General features: G+C 32.1%; 1 protein-coding gene across 1 annotated transcript; it reads right to left on the reverse strand.

Moving 5' to 3' along the window:
* Window positions 1-5,120: 5,120 nt before the first annotated feature.
* Window positions 5,121-15,492, reverse strand: LOC108320246 (actin-related protein 8). The gene is made up of 13 exons (XM_052872054.1): window positions 15,060-15,492; window positions 14,890-14,978; window positions 14,723-14,793; window positions 14,562-14,629; window positions 14,215-14,276; window positions 13,413-13,510; window positions 10,882-10,963; window positions 10,514-10,656; window positions 9,413-9,558; window positions 6,047-6,180; window positions 5,693-5,811; window positions 5,407-5,480; window positions 5,121-5,331 (listed from the first exon to the last, which is right to left on the reverse strand). The coding sequence occupies exons 1-13, from the start codon at window positions 15,371-15,373 to the stop codon at window positions 5,235-5,237; spliced, it is 1,497 nt and encodes a 498-aa protein (XP_052728014.1). The 5' UTR covers window positions 15,374-15,492; the 3' UTR covers window positions 5,121-5,234.
* Between the last annotated feature and the right edge of the window lie 6,155 nt (window positions 15,493-21,647).

The raw sequence follows: 21,647 nt of genomic DNA on the forward strand, positions 1-21,647 counted from the left end.
CAGCAGACGCAACAACGCTGAGTAACTCTGTCAGCCATGCATAGGCGCATTATCGTGTGATACAGATAGCACGTGGGAGTGATTAACCTTCGCCTTAAAACACAAACACATTTAGACAACAATTGATTGACAACATTCGGGACACAAGGTAATGTAACACTGTATCTACTCAGTTGTCTTCGATTCCTTCTAAGTTTTTTCTAATGTACCATGATCAAATCTTATTGTTTCTATTTAATGGATTTAAAATATATATATATATATATATATATATATATATATATATATATATATATTTGTAATATGAATTTAAGTTTATAAAAATATAATTATTTTATTTTGTAAATTGAAATCATGATATTTTTATTGTAAAACTGTATCTAAATTATTTATATAATTAATTAAAATAAAGAATTTAAATATATATTTGTATATTATGAACACAAATAATTAAATATTCTATTTCAGTATATAAAAATATATAATTTCTGTAAACTTTAAATAAATTTAATAATAAATTAAAAAACTTTTATAATTGTAATAATTGAAAGAATTTAATTATTATATTCTTAACTCTTTTTCAATAAAAACATGAACTTAAATTTACAACTCAATAGTTTATAATTTATTATAAACTTAAATTTCAATTTAAATTTCTTTAAGTTATTCTAATTAAGCACATGCAATTCATTACATAAAGAACTTATTAAAAAATAAAAAAGAAAGAAAAAAAATGAGGACCACAATAAACTCACGATAAGATTACATCTCACGAATATAGTCAAAGAATATTTACCATGAACAAAAAAAAGAAAAATCATGATTTTCTTCACAAAAGTCATTCTTTATTTTGAACTCCAAATACCTAAAAAAAGAAAATCTTGATTTCATTTGGATAAGCTATTATCAATAGTATTAATCGATTATCACATAGGTTTTATGAAAAATAAATCATTCGTTGAGTGATCTTTGCTTTAAATTTTCTCTCCCTTTTATCATAAACAAAAAAATGAACTATTGAGATAACTCCCTCTAAATAAGATAATTTAAAAAAGTTTAACTCTCATACAATACTATAAACAAAGGGAAAGTTATTTTATTATTTTAGAATTCAGCACTCATATCATCATTATCATCAACAAAATAATTATCAAATTTCTCTTCCAAGTGAGAAACTCTAGTGTCTAAATTCCTAAATAAACAACACACCTCTTCATGCTTAGTTCCTTAAAGATTTTACATTTCTTCCCACACATATTAGCAATATTTTCTTCCATGGAAGAGGAAGACCCAACAACAACACTAGAAGAACCAATATAAAAGCTCAGCTAATGCAAACAAGAGCTTGGCCAATGTGAATGGGAGCACAACAAATGGAAATGGAAGGAAGGAAGAAGTCCAGGATGATGAAAATACTGATGAAGATGAACCTTTTCGTCTTAGAAGTCGAACTCTTTGGCATATATACAATACTACTGACGAGGTACATGTTATATGTCTTTTAGCAGGTGTAGAGGATATAAACTTTTATTAGACTGTGTTCGATGACAGATGTAAGAAATTTATGGATGAGGAGATTAGCTCAATTAAGAAGAATGACACACGGGAACTGACAAGATCTACCTATGGGTTCCTGACCAATTATTGTGAAGTGGGTGTACAAGAAGAAAACAAATGCAAAAGGAGAGGTGGATCATTACAAAGTATGATTTGTGGTAAAAGGCTATAAACAGAAGAAATATATTGATTATGATGAAGTATTTTCTCCCGTGAGAAGAAGGAGACGATCTGGCTATTGTTCTCCTTAGCGGCTCAGCAAGGTTGGAAGATCCAGCATATGGATGTAAAGTCTGCATTTCTGAATAAGTGCTAGAATAAGATTTTTATGTGGAGCAACCTCTTAGCTACATGAGGAGAGGTGAAGAGAAAAAGGTCCTGAAGCTAAACAAGGCATAGCCTAAAGTAGGCTCCTCGAGCCTAGAATGAAAGGATCAACATCTACTTTAAGGAGAATGGTTATGAGTAGTGTCCATATGAAGACGTTCTATACTTAAAGAAACACAAAGGAGATTTGTTGATTGCTGCCTTAAACGTAGATGAATTACTCTTCATGGGAAAGCAAAGTCGAGCTAGTCAGAGATTTTAAAGAGGTAATCAAAAGGGAGTTTGAAATTATCAGTCTTTGTATTATGAAGCATTTCTTAGGTTTTAAGGAAGATCAAAGCATGAGAGGTATTTTTGCGAATCAAAAGAAATATGTTAGGGAGATATTGCACAAATCGAAGATGTTGAAATGCAATATGGTTTCTATGCCTATGGAACCGACACAAAGCTATCCAAGCACGAGGATGGGAACCGAATCGACGACAAAAGTTATCGCAACTTAGTTAGAAGTTTGAGGTACTTAACGAACATAAGGCCACACCTGATGCTAGCGTGGGAATCACAAGCCACTTTATGGAGAAGTCAAGATATTCTTGTTGGCAAGCACTAAAACAGATACTAAAGTACGTGAAAAAAAAAAAAAAAAAAAAACTATGTCGTTCAGACTATTTTATACCAAGTCAAACAATTACCGGCTTAGTGGATACTCAAATAGTGACTGGTGCGGAGATAGATTACCGAAAGAGTACGACAGGTTACGTCTTCTTTATGGGGAACATGGCCTTCACTTGGTTCTCAAAGAAGCAACACATTGTGGCATTGTCGACATGTGAGACCAAGTACATGGCATCATTCTTGAGTGTGTGGCATGCAATCTGACTTAAAAACCTGTTGAATAAACTAGAAATAAAGAAAGAATAGAAGGTGGTGATTCGAATAGATAATAGATCGACAATTGAGTTGGACAAAAACCCTGTCAACTACGAAAGGAGCACGCATATAGACGTCTTGTTTCATTTTCACTAGTGCAGAAAGGGCTTTAGACGTATGTTATTTTGGGATTTTAACGTCAGATCCCGATCCGACGTCTTTATGGGTGACGTTAATGGGACATCGGACCTATAGAGTCTGACATCTATAAAGACGTCAGATTACACCAAAACTGACGTCTAAGGGCACTATAGACGTCGAACATGGCATTAACCGACGTCTACTGAGTTTTCGTTGTGTTTTGGTGCAGTTTTTCTCGTGTCTTTGGGTAGCGTAGTAGCACATTCTCCCTTTGCTAGTTTCCTCGTAAGAAAAACTTGCGTCTTTTGGATCTCTTATGGCATTTCAACCCAAAACCGAACCTGGGTCCTAGCCTAGTTCCATTCCAATCGCCAATAAAAAAAATACAGTGACATGAGAACTAGGCAAGGACCCAGGTTCGATTTTGGGTTGAAATGCCATAAGAGATCCAAAAGACGCAAGTTTTTCTTACGAGGAAACTAGCAAAGGGAGAATGTGCTACTACGCTACCCAAAGACACGAGAAAAACTGCACCAAAACACAACGAAAACTCATTTTAATTGGTTCAAATGGAAGATAATCCATCAAAGACTAATTTAATCGGAGTAAAAGTAAGTTTAAACGGTTCAAAAGAGATAAAACGCACCTGGAAATGCAATGCCGCGGAGAGAAAAGGCGAGGAGAAAGACGATGAAGTGCGCGTAACCGCGGGTTCGCAATTTCTAATTTAAGAGGAATCAAGACGTCAGTGCCCCCAGTGTCCGACGTCTATTCTCGACTATACGTCGGGGACCTCACTAATATGACGTCAATTCGATTTAAAAATTAATATTTACGGTGTATATAGACGTCGGATGTAAGGGGAGCCGACGTCCAAAACAACTTTTCACCTACCCTATCAGGCCATTTGGATGTCGCATGTACTATTTAGACGTCGGAGATGCGGGATCTGACGTCGCATGTACTATTTAGCCTTATCAATACAAGAAAAGCACGTTTAAAAGAAGAGGTCTTTTATACATAATAAATTGGGTGTCACAAAATATGTTGTCGGCTATCAATCCTTGATAAAACTATAGCATGCAAATAGAAGACATGATAACAATTTTATTGAAAATGTTTATAAATAGATGTTCCAACGTGCAAAATAACTAATGCTCTTCCTTAGAATCACTTGTTATGGATGTTGACATGCTTTCTCATAATGGTAAGTTCCTTGACTAAGTGATAGACAAATGTGAGAAAGTATAAATTTATTTTGTAAATTATTTCCTTTTATGTGTTGTCTCAAGCAACTTTTTATTTCACTTTTTAGAGAGTTGTCCTTCAAATTTTAAACAGCATCTTTCTTAGTTGTAACTAAAAATGATAGCTACAAAATACTACTAAAAATTATGACTTATTGTCAAATAGAACTTGTATTCTTTTTCTCGGAAGATAAAAGATTATAGTAAAGAGTTACTTTGTCTACTTATTATAATCCATAAATGGTAATAAAAAAATATTTGTATAATCTTGTAATTATAATAAAATCAATTAAAAGCTCATTGGATTTAACCAATATAAGAAACATTTTTTTATTGTCTCTGTTATTCCATTTTTACTTGCATGTGTTGTCCTCTCAAGATTGCAAAAATATTTTGAATTGTTTCCCGAATCAGTAAACATTTTTACTAAATTATCTACTAACAGCATCTTCCAAAAATGTTTCAAACTCGGTTCAACTTTATTTTTCTAGACATAACTTGTTCTTTTCATGAGGTTCAAAATCTTCTATAATCCTAAAAGAATCTAAACATTTTTCTCATCATTTGTCTCATTTTTCCATCCGATATCTTGTTTATTTCCCAAAGCATCTTTAGTATCTTTAGTTTTACTTTTAGCAACTGGGGATGCAGTTCATTGCAAGTTGTCTAAATTACATGGTTTGTAGCTCAATAAATTGCAACCTTCTAGAATTGATAGTCAATGTCCCAAAAGAAGATACTTGTTGAAAGGGTAACCAAAAGATTGACTGAAATTTAGTAGAATGTAGTCACAAGGACGTCGTCTCAAGTTAAGACATCTTAAATCGACTAAAACTTATGATGTAAGTAAAGAAGACAGTGAGAGCTTTCCTCCAAGTTTCGTGAAACTAAGTTTCAAATCTAACATGAACAATGACCAAGTCTTAAGAAAGAATTAAATAAACCTCAGAATGCATTCTAAATTCATAATTCTTTTGATAAATAAAACCCCTCAGCATGTGCATTGAATCTTAAACTGCATTAACAATTTCTTCATACGCTGGTAGTACAACACATACTGAAAGCTGGGAAACTTTTTCTCCAAACTTTCTGCTATAAGGGTTTTCTATTACCAAACATATGTATACAAGTATTGTTACTAAAATACAAGTTAACAGTAAATTCAATTCTTTCGTGTTGCTGCCCCGTGCTGTAAAATAATGAAACAGCATCTGTTATACAATTTACACCATTTAGAAAAGAAAATCTAGATTCAAGTAATCACCAAATGCGGTTAAGTTTAGACTTCTGACGGAATTGCTTTTTTGTGGTACACCATGGACCAGGAAAGGTGCTCAACTGTACATCAGAGAAAACAATTACCCTTAGAGACACGTACTCTTGTGTAACCGACAATCAAGTTGGCACAAGATTATTAAGAAAAAAATCAATTTATCTGAAAGTCCATGCAGTTTTATAGAAGGTTTCAATACTTGGTAATTGATATTAAAATTGGCATCCTCTGCAGCAGAAAAAATTTGAACATTAATCAGACTAAGTGGATAACTCACACTGCCAATAATCGTTCCACCAAACCATGCAGTATCCACGCCGAATGGAGGAGGTATGACCCTAATTCCATTGGATATATAAGGAGGAAGTGCCGAATGAAGCTCCTTTTCTAACCTTTCTGAAACGGAACAATCCCAAAAGTCTAATTAACAATCTTAAGTAGTTCCATTTCATCATTCTGCTTTGTTGCAAAGATGTAAATGGCTTATATATATATATATACATATATATATATATATATATATATACATATATATATATATATATATATATATATATATATATATATATATATATATATATATATATATATATATAGAGAGAGAGAGAGAGAGAGAGAGAGAGAGAGAAACCTGCTAAACCAGGTAAACAGGCAGTTCCCCCTGATAAGACAACAGTCTTGTACCAATCGTTGTTAACTGCTAATTCTGCAGAATAGCAGTGATCCATACAAAGTGCGACGGCCTGATGCAAACCCATTGCTCGCCTATACCAAGAAATAAAAAATACATCAAGATTCAATTCTGAAAAATATAAGCAACTAAAGCCCAGTGTTTGTGTTCATGTTACACATTTACAAACTCCTAACACGTGTTGTGTATACCTCCCACTCTTTTTTAATCTCATGTTACCAACAATTTGTAGTTGGAGTGGGCTCGTTCATTTTTCCATTTGTCAAATACACTAATTCTTTTTATTTACCAGATTGAAAAAGAGAAGTAGAATTACGATAAGACATAAATCTCTAAATACAATAATAATTCATCAAACATCCATCTAAATCTAAAAAAGACTAACACAACTTAAATCATTGAAAAAATTTAGAAGTTGGAAAAACAAAACTGAAATGAAAAATGTCTAGTCAATTATCAAGATAAAATGTGATAGGTTTAGCGGTAAAGTATATGTTAGGAGAAATTAGGATAACAGGCAGTTATAACTGCCTGAGAGGAATTGTTGTAAACAGACTCCTATATATAGTCTGTATGTGGGTTGCTTTGGGTAGATTTTGAAAAGATATGGAAGTGAGAGACCAGTCCTCTCAAAAGACCTGGCCTTTGTTGCGTGTTCTCAGTTCTTAGAAAAGACCAAGCTGTCTGGTTTTCTTAAGAGATCATCCAAGAACCTGTCTTGGAGTTCTTACAGTTTGAATAAACGTCTGGATACCTATCAATTGATATTCAGAGCCTCTTTCCTGGTGCTGTGGTAGCTGTTGGGGCATGGTGAATACAAGAATGAAATCATGATTGGATGGATTTAAAAAAATTGTGCAAGAACAGGACAATGAGTATCATAGGAGGTTCCAACTATTGGAAGATATGATTAAGAGGCTTACGGTGGTGGTGGAAAAGTTAGCTTCAACTGCAAAACAATAAGATAACGCTTTTGTTGCCAATGGAGGCAGTGATGACAGTACGGAGAATGAGGGAGGAGTGTCCATGTCGCTTCTTCAAAATGGAGGAAGTTGGACATCCCTGTTTTTTGCTGGAGAGGAGGCCTATGGCTGGACTAACAGGTTGGAGAGGTACTTTCGTTTGAAAGAAGTCAGTGAGGAGGAAAGAATGCAAGTTGTTATGGTTGCCTTGGAAGGGAAAGCCCTGAATTAGTTTCAATGGTGGGAAACCTGCAATCCGAATCCCATGTGGGAGGCTTTCAAAGGGGCTGTTGTCCGCAGATTTCAGCCAACAATGCTTCAAAACCTTTTGAAATATTGATTGGTCTTAGGCAAAAAGGGCTGGTGGGAGAGTATATTGAGCAGTTTGAACAATATGCTGGATTCTTGAAGGGAATTCAGCAAGATTATTTGATTGGCATCTTCTTGAATGGGTTGAAGGAAGATATAAAGGCTGAGGTTAAATTGTATGAGCCCAAGAATCTTGCCGAGTTAATGATGAAGGCTCAAATGGTGGAGCAAAAGGTTAGAGTCGCCTCCAAGGGAGGATCTTTCACGGTGCAGCGTCAAAATACTACTTACAGGCAGCTGCCATCTACTAGGAGTTACTCTAAGGAAGGGGAAAGTTCAGTGGGGTTTCCTAACTCAACCAGAGGAAGTGGAGAAAGCTGTGGCTCTGTGAGCACTGTCAACATCTCTCCTGCTGGGCCTCAACAAAGGGGAGCACCATTTAGGAAATTGTCCCAAGAAGAGTTGCAAGATAAGATTAAAAAAGGCTTGTGCTTCAGGTATGATGAAAAATTTGGACCAAACTAGACCTCCAGAAATAAACAGCTCCGTATGCTGCTTATTTTGGTCGAGGAAATTAAAGAATTAGGGGACTGCCAGGTCAGTACACCCTTACACGAGGAAGTGGAGGTAGAAACAGCACAAGTCTTGCAATTATCCCAATATACCATGGCTGGGCTCACTACAAAGAAATCGTGGAAACTTTGGGGAACAATTGGCAAAGAAAAAGTGGTGGTCTTGTTAGATTGTGGAGCATCACACAATTTTCTTTCCCAGGAATTAATAAAAAGATGTGGGCTGCAACAGGAAGCAACCCAACCTTATGTGGTTGAAGTAGGGGATGGGTACAAGATGCATAGCCAAGGGAAGTGCCAAGGGTTTATTTTGGAAGAACAAGGCCTACAAATTCAGCAAGAACTCTTTGTGTTCTCGTTGGGTGGAGCTGATATTGTGTTGGGTTTGGAAGGGCTGGCATCCCTTTGGGAAGTCAGGGCTGACTTTGGAAATCTAAGATTGGCCATAGGAAAAGGGCAGGAGGAGCATGTTTTAATGGGAGATCCCACATTATCCAAATCTGAATCCTCTTTGAAAACCTTGGGGCATGATTTCAAACAGGAGGGATCGTGTTTCATTATTATATGGGGGCATTTTGAGGAACCTGTGGATGGTCTGGTGCGAGAGAAAGTCTAGCAACCTTGGAAGAGAATGATGAGGTCTTTCAAGATCCAGAGGGATTATCCCCTAATAGACAGTATGATCACTCCATACACCTCCAAGAAGAAGCTGCTATTCCTGATTTGAGGCCCTACAAGTACTCCCATCAACAAAAAAATGAGATTGAAAGATTAGTACAACAGATGTTACAAGCTGGAATTATTAGGCCTAGGTTTAGTGGTAAAGTATATGTTAGGAGAAATAAGGATAACAGGCAGTTATAATTGCCTGTGGGAGGAATTGTTGTAAACAGACTCCTATATATAATCTGTATGTGGGTTGTTTTAGGTAGTTTGTGAAAAGATTGTAAGTGGAAGTAAGGGAGAGACGGTCCTCTCAAAAGACCTGGCCTTTGTTGCGTGTTCTCAGTTCTTAGAAAAGACCAAGTTATCTGGTTTTCCTAAGAGATCATCCAAGAACCTGTCTTGGAGTTCTTACAGTTTGAATAAACGTATGGATACCTATCAAAATGTCAGTCTATCCAAAATATCGTCACTCTTTTCTGATAGCAAACTGAAAAACCAAATCAATGTCTTTATTCATTACTTTTTTTCAAAAAAAAAATGGTTCCTTGTTATGATTAAAAATAATTACAGTTCAAACAAATGCAAAGAAAAAAAATCAAGTTTATTACAACAAAAGATCAAGAGAAAATTGTAATTGGTAAGCACTGATTTTAATCTGTCATTCAACTACGGTAATAATAAGATGTTAATTTATTGGATCGCATCATAGTCACTGTAGATATGAGCAAAATTTCTGAACTAATATTTATAGTAGTATACTGAATCTAACCATACAGCAAAAATGTACAAAAACTTACACCCCAGCAAGTCGTGGCTGGAATAATATCTCCCCTGTTTGAAACCGCTCTTTTGAGAGTGTAAACAACCCTTCTACAGCTTCAAATGATGCTTCTGTATCTTTCAATAGCTCAGCTTCATAGTCAGCAGCAACATAACATAACTTCTGTTGCCATGCAACTAATGAAATATCAGACAACTTAATTCAGATGACTTTGAACGAAAAGAAAAATGTATGGTACCAATCACTCTCACCAAACTTAAATGGAGAACCAGAAAAAGGAAAGGAGACAAACACAATATATACATACATACATACATATTTACATATATATATATATATATATATAGAGAGAGAGAGAGAGAGAGAGAGAAAACACAAAGGATTTGATCAAATTTCATCATCAAATTCTGAAAAGTCCAAGGAATATATCTCTTCAAGCTCCTTTGTTGAATCCTTGTCACAAAAAAAGTCATTTGCTTCACTGTATATAATTAATGATTTGATATATGATTTAGAGGAAACTGAATATCTATCTGTATTCTCTCCTTAAGCGTGCATAACCTCTAGAAGGATTTGATAAAACTGAATAACTATCCTTTACATGCATGTTTCAGCCTAATTATGACTCCATATTCTCTCATTTGACACAAATTAACTGTAACTTCATTTATCTCTTTCTAAAAGTTGAGCCTGTTTCAACCGTTTGAATTTGAAATTGCTTGGTCAGCTAAATGGGATTTCTTTAGTAATAATTTCACAGTAGTAAGGTGTGATACCTGGACTTATGGGTCCATTCTTACTGCTGCATAGGATATGTTTTCCCTAAAGAACATATTTTCATGCATCGAGAGGAAAGGAGAGAGAATTTGAAATTCATCTGTTCCTTCCAGCGTATTAGGATGAAAAAGGTGTGAAGTGGAAATTTAAAACTTAAAGAGAACATAGAAGTAAAAGTGTTCTGACTAGATTAAAGATGTTTAGGTGGATCATGTATTGTAAATTTAATAATAAATATTGGGGATCCAATTTTATCTTCTCAACAGCATTGAAACATCAAATGTAAGTAAAAATCTTAAATCAAAATAACTATTTCAAACAGGAAAGACAACAATAATACCTCTTTCAGAGTGCGGACAGTGTATAAAGATTCAAAACTTATGTTGTTCTCTTGCATTTGTTTTCTAAGAAATCCAGTAAGCTTTAGTGCTCCCAGCCCCACAACTTCCACACCCACTTTTCGCATCACTTTACCATTTAAAACTGCAAAACAATAGTGCACATGCACTCACGATGAGAGGGAGAAAGAAGATACTGTCCATGAACTCATTTTCTTTAGACAAAGAACAACGTATGAATTAGAAGAGAAAACGTAACCTTAAATCATAACTACCTCTGAACCCAACAAAGAAAGCAGACTAAGGCATTTCCAGGAATTTATTGTTGTGTAAATTAAGAAACATCAGAGAATAAAACTGTAGAGCATACTTGGAACAATGGATGTCACTTGAAAGCCTATATTAACAGCAATCCCAGAAGTTTGTTTTGAAGCATACAGAGCTAAAGTCCCCTGGATTTATAAAGTAGAAAAAGAAATAAATAATAATGGTGCAGAAAAAATAATGTATTTGAAATAAACACCCAGACCTGACTGAACAAAAGGAGTAGGCAGTTACCTGGGAAAACATAAAAATCTACTCTTGACTAATTGCAGTTCATTTTACACTTTTAGGTTGATTGAAAACCAAGTCCTTTGCACCAAGGCTCTTAAGGTGAAATAGAACTACAACTATATTCCACTCAACTCCTCAGTTCTTTGGAACTTTCACATCTAACCTAACAACTATGTAGCCAAGACATGGGTACTATACTGGTTACCCAGTACCTATATGGATATGAATTTCTAAATGTCAAAAATATGGAACATCAATGTAAATCTAAAATTAAATTGAGTGTAAGCTAAAATTTCATATAATAGAATTCATAAAAGATAGGAACTCAAAATTTAGAACATAGCATAATGTAGAAGAAGCCAAACTGTAATAAACTTTGTGAAGATATCTGGAGAAAATAATTTAGCATATATTGTCAATAGACCAAGTAATACCAATGATAGAGGAATAACAATCCTAGAGCAGGGAAAGACCTGACCAGTACAGAAAAAAAGAAGCAATTATTGTTTTTCTGTGTTATTTTCTTTCTTAATATTCATCCTCTGCGAGGGAGATTATTGATTGTAAATCCTAAACAATTAAAATTAACATACAAATTCCTTTTCTTTCAAATCCTAGCAAACACTGTTCATTTTCAAGAGCATAAACAAATAAGCATGAACTAAAAGACTCCCCTACCATTCATACAAATACCGCATCACACCTTAGTTGTCAATAGCTCATTATATAGTGATGCAACAGTTCAAAGCAGCCCCTGGCTGCTACATGCACCACCAAGTGTCATACTGTAATGGCCACAATACTGGTATTTCATGGAGACACAGCACTGCTTAGTTTATGGTGTCAAAACTCCTAATAATTCCCTACAGTATGTCTATGAAAACCCATCTGGCAGGCATTTTTCTAGGTTTTATATTCTAGTTCTCTTGCAAAATTTGTTTTCATTATCTTATTCCCATTTATTTTTGTTTTCTGTTAATTTATTTTCCATGTTGTTGTCTCTCAATTCTGAGTTTTTTTCTCTGTTCTCTCTGTTCCATCAGCCCATGATCTCAGTTTGTTGCCTGTCTAGTCTGATTTTCAAGTCTTTTATTATTTGGTCATCTATCTCCAAAAGACCCAAACTCATTAACTCCTTTGTTCTCTATCTCTTAGGTTATGCCATCCTATGTTACTATAATACAATTTTCTTGTATGTTAGATCAAAGCAAAGATCTATAAACTTTTAGTTGCTTAAGAACATGACATCCTTTGTTACCATTTAATATGCACAATACCCAGCTAAAGCATTTTTTAGGTCAGACACTGTGAGCTGCTACCCAGTATACCAACTGTGCATCACACCATGTCGGAATTAGAAAGGGTAATCCAAATCACATTATTATGATGATACCATCAATATTATGAGAAGGACAAACATCTAGAATTTACAGTGCCATTTGGCAGATGTGTTACAATGGAATAAAACATGTTAAATGATTTGTGAGCATCTTACAAACAGAGCAGAACAAGAGACATGAGGAATACCAATATATTTTGATTCCTGTTAAAAAGATATAAAGCAGGGGAATAGAGTTCAATGATCTATTTATTTTACATTCTAAATGCCTTCATGAACCTGATTGATCATGATAAGTTCAATTGACGTGAAAAACAGGAATAAGCTATAAATTATTTTCTAAAAGATATCAAGTGCCAGGGCACTTGTTGTCTTTATTTAAAGGGGTGGTAAAATAAGATGGGTTAACTTGCATATGACCACTTTAAAGAGGTGATACACAGACACACACACACATATATAACCGAGAGAGAGAGAGAGAAAGAGAGAGAGATTAAAACAAATTGAAGTGATAACTAGAATACACTTATTTAGAATAGGTAAAATAGTAATTGGATTGTTCTTTATTCTTATTAAAATTGTTGAAGATCTCATACAAATTAAAGAACAAGCTAAATTATTCAAAATAAGTTGGTGCAAATTTTGCCTTATAAGTTGAATTTGAGGTTAAGTTTAAAGTTCAATATCTAAAATAGTATTAAAGTTTATACTAGCATTGTTTGTTAGATTTATCATGTTATCCACTATTGGCCTACTTTCTAACCACTTGCAAATATTTCGTCCCGCACTCAAGATATTCAATACTCAATACGAGAGAGTGTGTTAGAAATCTCACATTGACTAAAGATAAAGTCAACTTATAATATATATATATATATATATATATATATATATATATATATATATATAGAGAGAGAGAGAGAGAGAGAGAAACAAATCTCACCTTACAAACAGATTTTGTAAAATTGAGTTAGATTTAAACTCCTCTTTCTAATGAAAAATGTTACCTGATTGAGAGCACAAACAGCAGGAACATTCATGTCAAACAGAGCAGCATAGATTGCTTCTTTAAGCTGCTGTCTTGATGCCTTGGCTGATTCAGTATCTGCAAGTATGAAATGACACATAACATTATACAGGTAGAATATCATGTATGGTGAGAGAATAAGAGACTATAATCTTCACCACATAACTAAAATGGATGGTTAAGAAAGATCAAAATTTAAGCAAAACAATTTTGATCATCCATGCATGGTTATAGTCAAAACTTACTTGCCTCTCACCAAATAGTAGACACATCCTATGTGTGTAGATCTAATCAACAACTTGACCCTTCTATTTGAAAAAAATTCGCATTTTGGTCCCTACGAAAAGCTTTACATTTTGGTACCCGTTTGAAAAAGTATTTCAACTCAGTCTGTAGCGTTTGCTTTAGTTATGATGCTGTTAGATTTTACCACATCAAAACATTAGCTAACTGCGAAAAATCTAATACCATTATTACTCCAGCAAACAACATGGACCTGTATGTAAGAATTCTTCTATAAGGATCAAAGAAAATAATTAATTAAACCATGAGTGCATAAAAACCTTTATCACCACATTTGTCCTTGTGGAAGACTGAAGTTGTCACGCAAAAGTACAAACTTAATAGCTGGTTTGTATCTTTGAAAGACTAATTCGGTGACAAATATTCAAATGGCTAAAACATTGTGGCACTAATCTTCACAAGACCGATTTAAGGCTTTACTAAATATTGATCCACATTTTAACAACAGCAGTAAAACAATAAAATTTAACTTAACTAACCATCATAGTGACAAATTGGTATAGAAACAACAGCTGGTTGAGAACTTGGTTTCACCTGCATCCTACAGAGCAAGTAACCCAATATATTATCACCAACAGAACTAAGCAAACAATCAATAAATACTACTCCATCTTCCACAACTAGATTGTTCGTGTTTCATGACGAAACATCTATCTTCAGCAAACAACCTTCAAGTTCTACTTTATTTCCTATTTATTTTAATTCCACACCTTATTTCCATTCAACCGATTTTCTCTTCTCCAACAAACAGAGCATAAATGACAAATCAGAGGTAGTGAACTCTTCCACCAACAAGAAGCAAAACGCGCAACACACACACACACACCTGTTATAGATAGTCCCGAAAAAATGTCGAAGTCTAGTGTACATGGGCGTTTCAACGTTACCAAATTCCTGCACAAAAAAAAAAACACTCAGTCAACACACGAAACACTTCAATTCCAAACTTTGGCCCCAAACAGAAAATCAAGAAACGAAGCAAGTCACCAGAAAGGTCGCGAATCGCCCAGAAGGAGAAGAGCCTTTGCTCCAACCGAATTTGCAATAGCCAGAGCCCCCTGAAGACGAAGAAAAACAAAAGCACTAAACACAAAAACACAAAAGAGTCTCCAAAGATAACGAATAAATAAAAAAGAACAGTCGTAAAAACGAACCGTCGATAACAACGGACGAAGGGAGGCGTTCACGGAGGGCATAAACATGCTGGAGAGAGCCACGTGGTGAGCTCTGAGCAGATAAGGTCCTGCAGTTTTCAATTAGGGCAGAATCGAAAAAGCAAGCGGTGATGGAAACTTGGAAAAGAGTGGTTAGTTAAGTAACTTACGGAAGAGGGTATCCGGAGCTGAGAGCGGTTTCCGCGAAGAGCGCTGAGAGAGGGTGGTGGGTGTGGAGGAAGTGCACCCAGAGGTCGTTGTCGGAGACAAGGGATCGCCACGACTTGCTGAGGAGGCTGAGTCTGGCGGCGTGTTTGGGGCCCACGAGTCGCACGATTTGCATGAGTATGTCGGCAGGGAGAGTGTCGAAGGCGCCCAGAGGAGATGGCGCGCGTTCCGATGATGGGTTCGGATTCGGGTTCGGATTGGAACCCGATCGCTTCAGCGACGCGGATTCGCACAGTTTTCTCAGCAGTGTAGCCATGCGATAACGCGCCACGAGTCTCTTTCGTAGTTGCTGGTTGAAAACTGACAACCGTATTGTGTCTGGATGGGAGCGCTTCTTCTGCTTTACTAACACTGGTCCATGGTATTCTTGGTTGGCTTCTTTTCTTATAGTAGACTAAATCATTCTTATTATTATGTTGCAATTTTAAAATTTTATTCTGATATTTAAAAAAGCTAAAAAATTTAAAACATTTTATAATAAGATAATGAATTGTAAAAAAAAATCAAAAATTCGTTTTCCATCGAGATTTAATCATAAGAATAAGAATTCACTACATTTTTAAATGAATTTATAAGACTTAAAATAGTTTTATGAATTTCTAATAGTTTGGATGAAAAATAAATTAAACTATTACATTTTTTTAATATTTAAATAACTAAATTGATTATAAATTTATGCTCTCTTAGGTATGAAGAGAGTAGAGGAAAGATGTTAGGTAGGTCATTTTATCACATATAATAAAGCATTAGTTTATCATTCAAGTTGGTATGAAAGACTTTCAAATAGTCAGAATATATCACATCCATTTCAACAATTCTTGACTATTTAGAGATCGAGTAATTTCTTTGAAATTCTCTTTATCTAACTGTACGGTTGAAAATTGTCGGTAACATGATACTTGAACTTTTAAATTATAAATATAGTATGTACTTTTATCTTAAACTAGAAGATAGAATTCTTAGTAAGAATTATGACATTGGTTTTACAATATGTTTATAAGTATAAATTATAATCTGAGTTGTTTCATAAGTTACAATATTTGTGTACAAATTTTTAAACTAGGATATACTCAAATGTAATTGTAAATAAAGTTATTTATGTTAAATCTTGTTGTTGTTAGAAAGTAATCAATTTCTAATGAATAGATATGTAAGTTTAATAGGTATTTTGATTTCAATTTTTTAAATTTATTAAATGTGATCCTTTCATTTTTATTTTTTTTATTCTTCGGTTCCTATTTTATATAAAATGATTCAATGTGTTTTCTTATATTAAATTGGTATAAAAAGTTACCATGTGTTACTAATTTAATTTCTTTTAGTTTTCTTCTTCCTCTACCTTCTATCACCATTTTCTCCTTTTTTCTATTTCTTATCCATTATTCATTTTTTACTAATTATTTTTCCTTTCTCTCTCCCCTTCTTCATTCCCATCTTCCAACTTGCATTACAAGACCACCTTATACACAACATAACTCACTTTTTCCCCGAATAACCCATCAAGTTCAAAGTTAAAATCCTTACCAATGTCACCAAATCACCTTCTTCTCTACCGCTCTTTCAATTGTAATGGGTACTAAAACCCTTATAAATGGCTATCAAATCTCAAATTGTGGCTCAACCCATTTGCAAATCAACGCATCACTAGTCCATAAGAATTGGGACGATGCCCCAATTTGCTTAGTGTCAAACCTATGCACAAAACAAGGTTGTTTTGTTTTGTCAAGGACTCACCAATGAATAATTTGTTGCAAAAGAAGATTAAGTTGAAGGTAGGAATTGTTGAAAATATTTAATATAATTTTAAAAATAAATAATTAAAATAAAATCCTAATGTTACTAATGCTTTTATCCCTTATTAATTTTAAAGGTAAATGTTATTTATGGATTGATATATGTGATAATTATCAATTATTCACTCTTGTTATAACTTCTTATTTGTCTTTATATCAAGTGTTTTGGGTTCAATTCCATAAAAAAATTTAAGATTTGTATATACTCTTCATAGATAAAAATTTAATTTTCATTATGTGAATTATTTTTGTAGGAAAATGGAAGATTGGAGATTATGTTTTGTTTTATTTTATCTTTTAAATTATGTGGGAGATTGTTGGAAATTTAATATAATTTAAAAAATAATTAGTTAAAATAAAATCCTACTCTTACTAATTTGTTATACAATATTGATTTTAGAGATAAATGTTATTTATGGATAAACAATTTTTTACATTTATTTTATTGAATACAAATTATTTTATTTTAAAATCAAACTTATTACAATATCAAAGATGGGAGTCAAGTTAAGTAAAAAGCATATTGTACCTTATATTTTAAAAAAAAAAAGTTAATATATTTATCATTTTCATCTTAGAAAATACAACAATATATATATATATATATATATATATATATATATATATATATATATATATATATATATATATATATATATATATATATATATATATGTAGAGACCACTAATTTTATTTTATTACATTTTTCATGTCAAACTTCTTTAACATTCCATGATAATATTTTTATTAGTTCATATGTCATCCTTAGTCCATAAGTTATTTTATTTACAGATATAGTATAGATATTTCAAACTCTCTCAACGTAGGTTTAACAAATTGTTCTGTAGAGTTATTAATTGTCTAAAAAATTATATCATCGGTGGTATACTTGAATTCGAATAAGTTTACGTAAATTCTTTCCACAAATTTTATCTTTTAAAAATGTTTTCTCTCGGAATTCTTATAAAATAAAAAAAGATATTAAATCTTTTATATCATTGTTTAAGCTTTTTGATTAAGCTTGTAGGAAATATTCTTAGATCAACTTGCTTGGAAACTTATGTAAACGTAAGAAGTTGTAAAACATAATTTTTCTCATCTATATTTATGGTTATTTATGGTAGAAGTACCACGTTGAAAAGTTAATGTCAATTTATAAAAGGTTAAGGTTAATCTATAATATTTAAATAGATATAAATGTATATTTTATAAATTAATTTTATAAAATTGAATTAAATTTAAAGTTTATTTTTTAATTTATTAATTATAAGCATATTTTACATTCATAAAATTTAAATTAACTGAATAAATAAAGACTAACTAGAGTATTGAATTACAACACAATAGTCTAATTACAGTATCTAATGTTTTGGCTACCATCAAACCTTATTTTTAATTATAACTCAAATACATATATTATATTTCTGAAAATATATTTGATATGTATAACATTAATTAAAGCACTTTTATAATAACAACTCTAATTAGAAAAACGATATTATCAAGGTTTTGTATGTTTTAAAAAGATTCTCATAATTTAAATAATGTGTATTATTTTCATAAGTATATGAAAATTAATTTCCCTAAATTGAAAAGATATTTTTTTGCTTGATTTTTCTAAAAAAATAACTTACTCTTAAAAAAAATAAGTATAGTTAACAAAAGTTTTTATTTGTTATCAAATTTTATTTGTGCATTAGGCACTTTTAGGAGAGACAAATAAAAAAATTAAATAAGTTTTCTATTTCTGTAAATTAAGATTAACTTTTATATATAATTAAAAAAAAAGTCTTCAAATTAACTCATGTAGGAACTATTTTTAACTTAGAAAGAAGTTAAATTTATTTTTTCTTCTTATTTCATCCTATAATCTCAAACGAAGAAGCTCACTTAAGAATATCCCCAGAATCATCGCAAAAGTTAATTAACTCTTGAAATTATTCAATTTAAGTTATGAATCTTTGAAAATTAATAATAACTAAATATGTCTCCCATCCATTATTTGGTAAAGTGGATGAAGAAAAATAAGGGAGGAAAGAATTAATATTGAGAGGAGAATTCTTTTATACAGTTCTATTTCTTATTTATTTTCATTCATTTACATCAATCAAATTACACACTTTTTAAAACAATTTTTTATATATCGTTTACTTTTTATGTACTAAACAAAAAAATTATTTTATTTTTCACCAGCTTTAATTTTTTTTTATGTATTTCTCTACTTAAAACCAAACATGAACTAGGTATTTTAATTATTGGTTAAATATGTCTTTTGATCCTCGTATTTGTTTGCGAATCTCAATTGGGTCCTCGTTTTTTTGTTGTCCCAATTGAATCCAAATACTTGTTAATTTGAGGCAATAAAGCCCTCTCCGTTAATTTTTCACTGACGGCGTCTAACTATCTAACTGTGATGACGTGGATGCAGACATTAGTAGCTCATTTATAGTGATTCAATTACGTGAAAATTTGATTTTAAAAAATTAGTTTTGACATGGATATTTGTATTTAGGGATTTTTTTTACTGAAGTTGCATTAGGGGATTAGGGATTTCTATCTGGTGTGAGTTAGGGATTTAACTTGGGGAGTGAGTGAAAATTAGGGATTTCATTTCGCAAGAAGGAAGAAGTAGACGAAGACAATCACATGGAGGTGGAGGAACCGAAGTGAAAGTTTACGCTAGTTCAGGTTAATATGATGTGTGCTATCTTTATGCGTTGTGGTCCCGATTTTGTTGTTCTATCTTTATAACATGTGTGTGCTATCTTCTTGCTTTGTTTAATCACTATAAATGAACTAGTAATGTCTGCATCCACGTCATCGCAATTAGACGGCGTCAGTCGAAAATTAACGGATAGAGCTTGCCTCAAATTAATAAGTATTTGGATTCAATAGAGACAAAAAAAAAACAAGAATCCAGTTAAGATTATATGAGAACCAAAAGACATATTTAACCTTAATTATTTAAAAAAGTAAAATTTATTCGTATAAGTACCATATGGAATAAAATAGAATATTCTAATCGAAGGAGGTGGTTGACTAGTTGCTTCCACAGTACAACTGTAATGAAAAGTGAAACCAATGAAATAGGGATTTTTTTAATGATAATGAGACATAATTTATAAAATTGATCGTTGGGCATATTCTTTCTACGTCATTTTCAGTTATTACTTTTCAAACATAAGAGGGTTGTTATTTGCCACTCATATTTAATAATTTTTTAATGAAACCTTTGGTCTATACAAAAGTAAGTAGCTTTTCCTTTGAAGATACGGAAATGTTACCGGCGACTTAACTTTCAGTTTTCCACCACGTGTCTTTGACATTTTTTAGATTAATTATAATCAAACAAAACTTAAATCAAATTTCAATTAACTTTAAAAATTATAATAAATTATTTTGTTCCGTAAGTATGCGCAATCTCCTAATTGAAATTTTAAAAAAAAATTATCGAGAGAATCGGTAATTATTTAACATTGTAGTATATCATTACAAGTTGAGAGTATAACATCCTATATGAATAATATATAATTATTAAAAAGAGATATCACTTAAAAAAAATAAGAGGACAAATTTCACAAAAGATAATGCAGACAAAAGTCTATTACTGTTTTACAAAATTTGATAATATGCAAAATTTAACAATCTAACTCTAATTTTAGCCATCTTTACCTGCGATTAATTAGAATATTTTCAAGAAAAAAACATAAAAAAAAAGTTAATGTACAAAAAATAATTATATTTCACCTTAATATTTCACTTCAATCTCATGCAGTCAGACTATCTAGTAGCAAATTTTCAATAAGCTCACGTATACCAATTTATTCATTTTCAAACCAAATCAAACATGTAACACAGTCTACCAAAACATCAGCAACATTAAAAAGTGGTAGTTAGCTTCTCATACCTATTAAACAAGTGAACGATCCTATAAAACTCCAAACATCTATCACATGTCAAATGATACTATTTGCACCTATAAACAATGGAATCATGATCAGAATATGTCGTTAAAATCATTGATCAAGAAAGAGTCACATAGGAAAGTCAAATTACACATGCAAAGAAAAAAAAAACACACCAATAAAAAAAGTAGAAACCAACTTATTCTTTTGTAGAAACTGACTAGTTAGACTTGAAGATTTCGTCGCGATAATCACTAAAACGATATCTGATTTTTAAACAGATTAACAAAAAACAAAAACCTTTAGAAAGAAGTGAGTTAACTTAAAATAATTTATAAAATAAGACTCATTAATAATTAAACTATTTATATTAAAATAATTTAACATTAAAATAATTGAATTTCATTATTTTAAACCACCACCACTCGTTAGGATTTTACATTGAAAAAATTAATTAGGAAATATATCATATTTTTAATAAAAAAATCTTTAGGAATTTCTTTATAAGGTTTAACTTTATCAGTTTTATAACTTTTATATCATACGAGACTTAAATTGGCACTCAAACTTTTTAACAAACCTTCTGTACAAGTCTTTTCCTGTAATAGAAGCATTTCAAACCACATATATCTCTTTATATGAAAATACTTCAAAATTATTTTCAACAAACTCGTCTTTTAAATGAATATATAAAAAGCAAATATTAAAATAAAGTAGTGTAATAAAATATTAAAGCTAGTGAAATATAATAATTATTCTATCTTCATGTTACCTGGGAGACACAACCTTTGTAAAAGAGAAAAACATGTCTGGTTCACGTCATGTTTCAGT

This window comes from Vigna angularis, chromosome 1, assembly GCF_016808095.1.
Source record: "Vigna angularis cultivar LongXiaoDou No.4 chromosome 1, ASM1680809v1, whole genome shotgun sequence".
Lineage (NCBI taxonomy): Eukaryota > Viridiplantae > Streptophyta > Magnoliopsida > Fabales > Fabaceae > Vigna > Vigna angularis.

Bases quoted from the DNA above. Each gene is read 5' to 3' on its own strand.
- LOC108320246 (XM_052872054.1), bottom strand. From the start codon at position 15,373: ATGGCTACACTGCTGAGAAAACTGTGCGAATCCGCGTCGCTGAAGCGA. The intron at 14,630-14,722 runs GTGACTTGCTTC...TTTTTTGTGCAG, and splicing joins GGCGATTCGCGACCTTTCTG to GAATTTGGTAACGTTGAAAC. The intron at 13,511-14,214 runs GTTAGTTAAGTT...TCATACTTGCAG, and splicing joins ACCAATTTGTCACTATGATG to ATACTGAATCAGCCAAGGCA.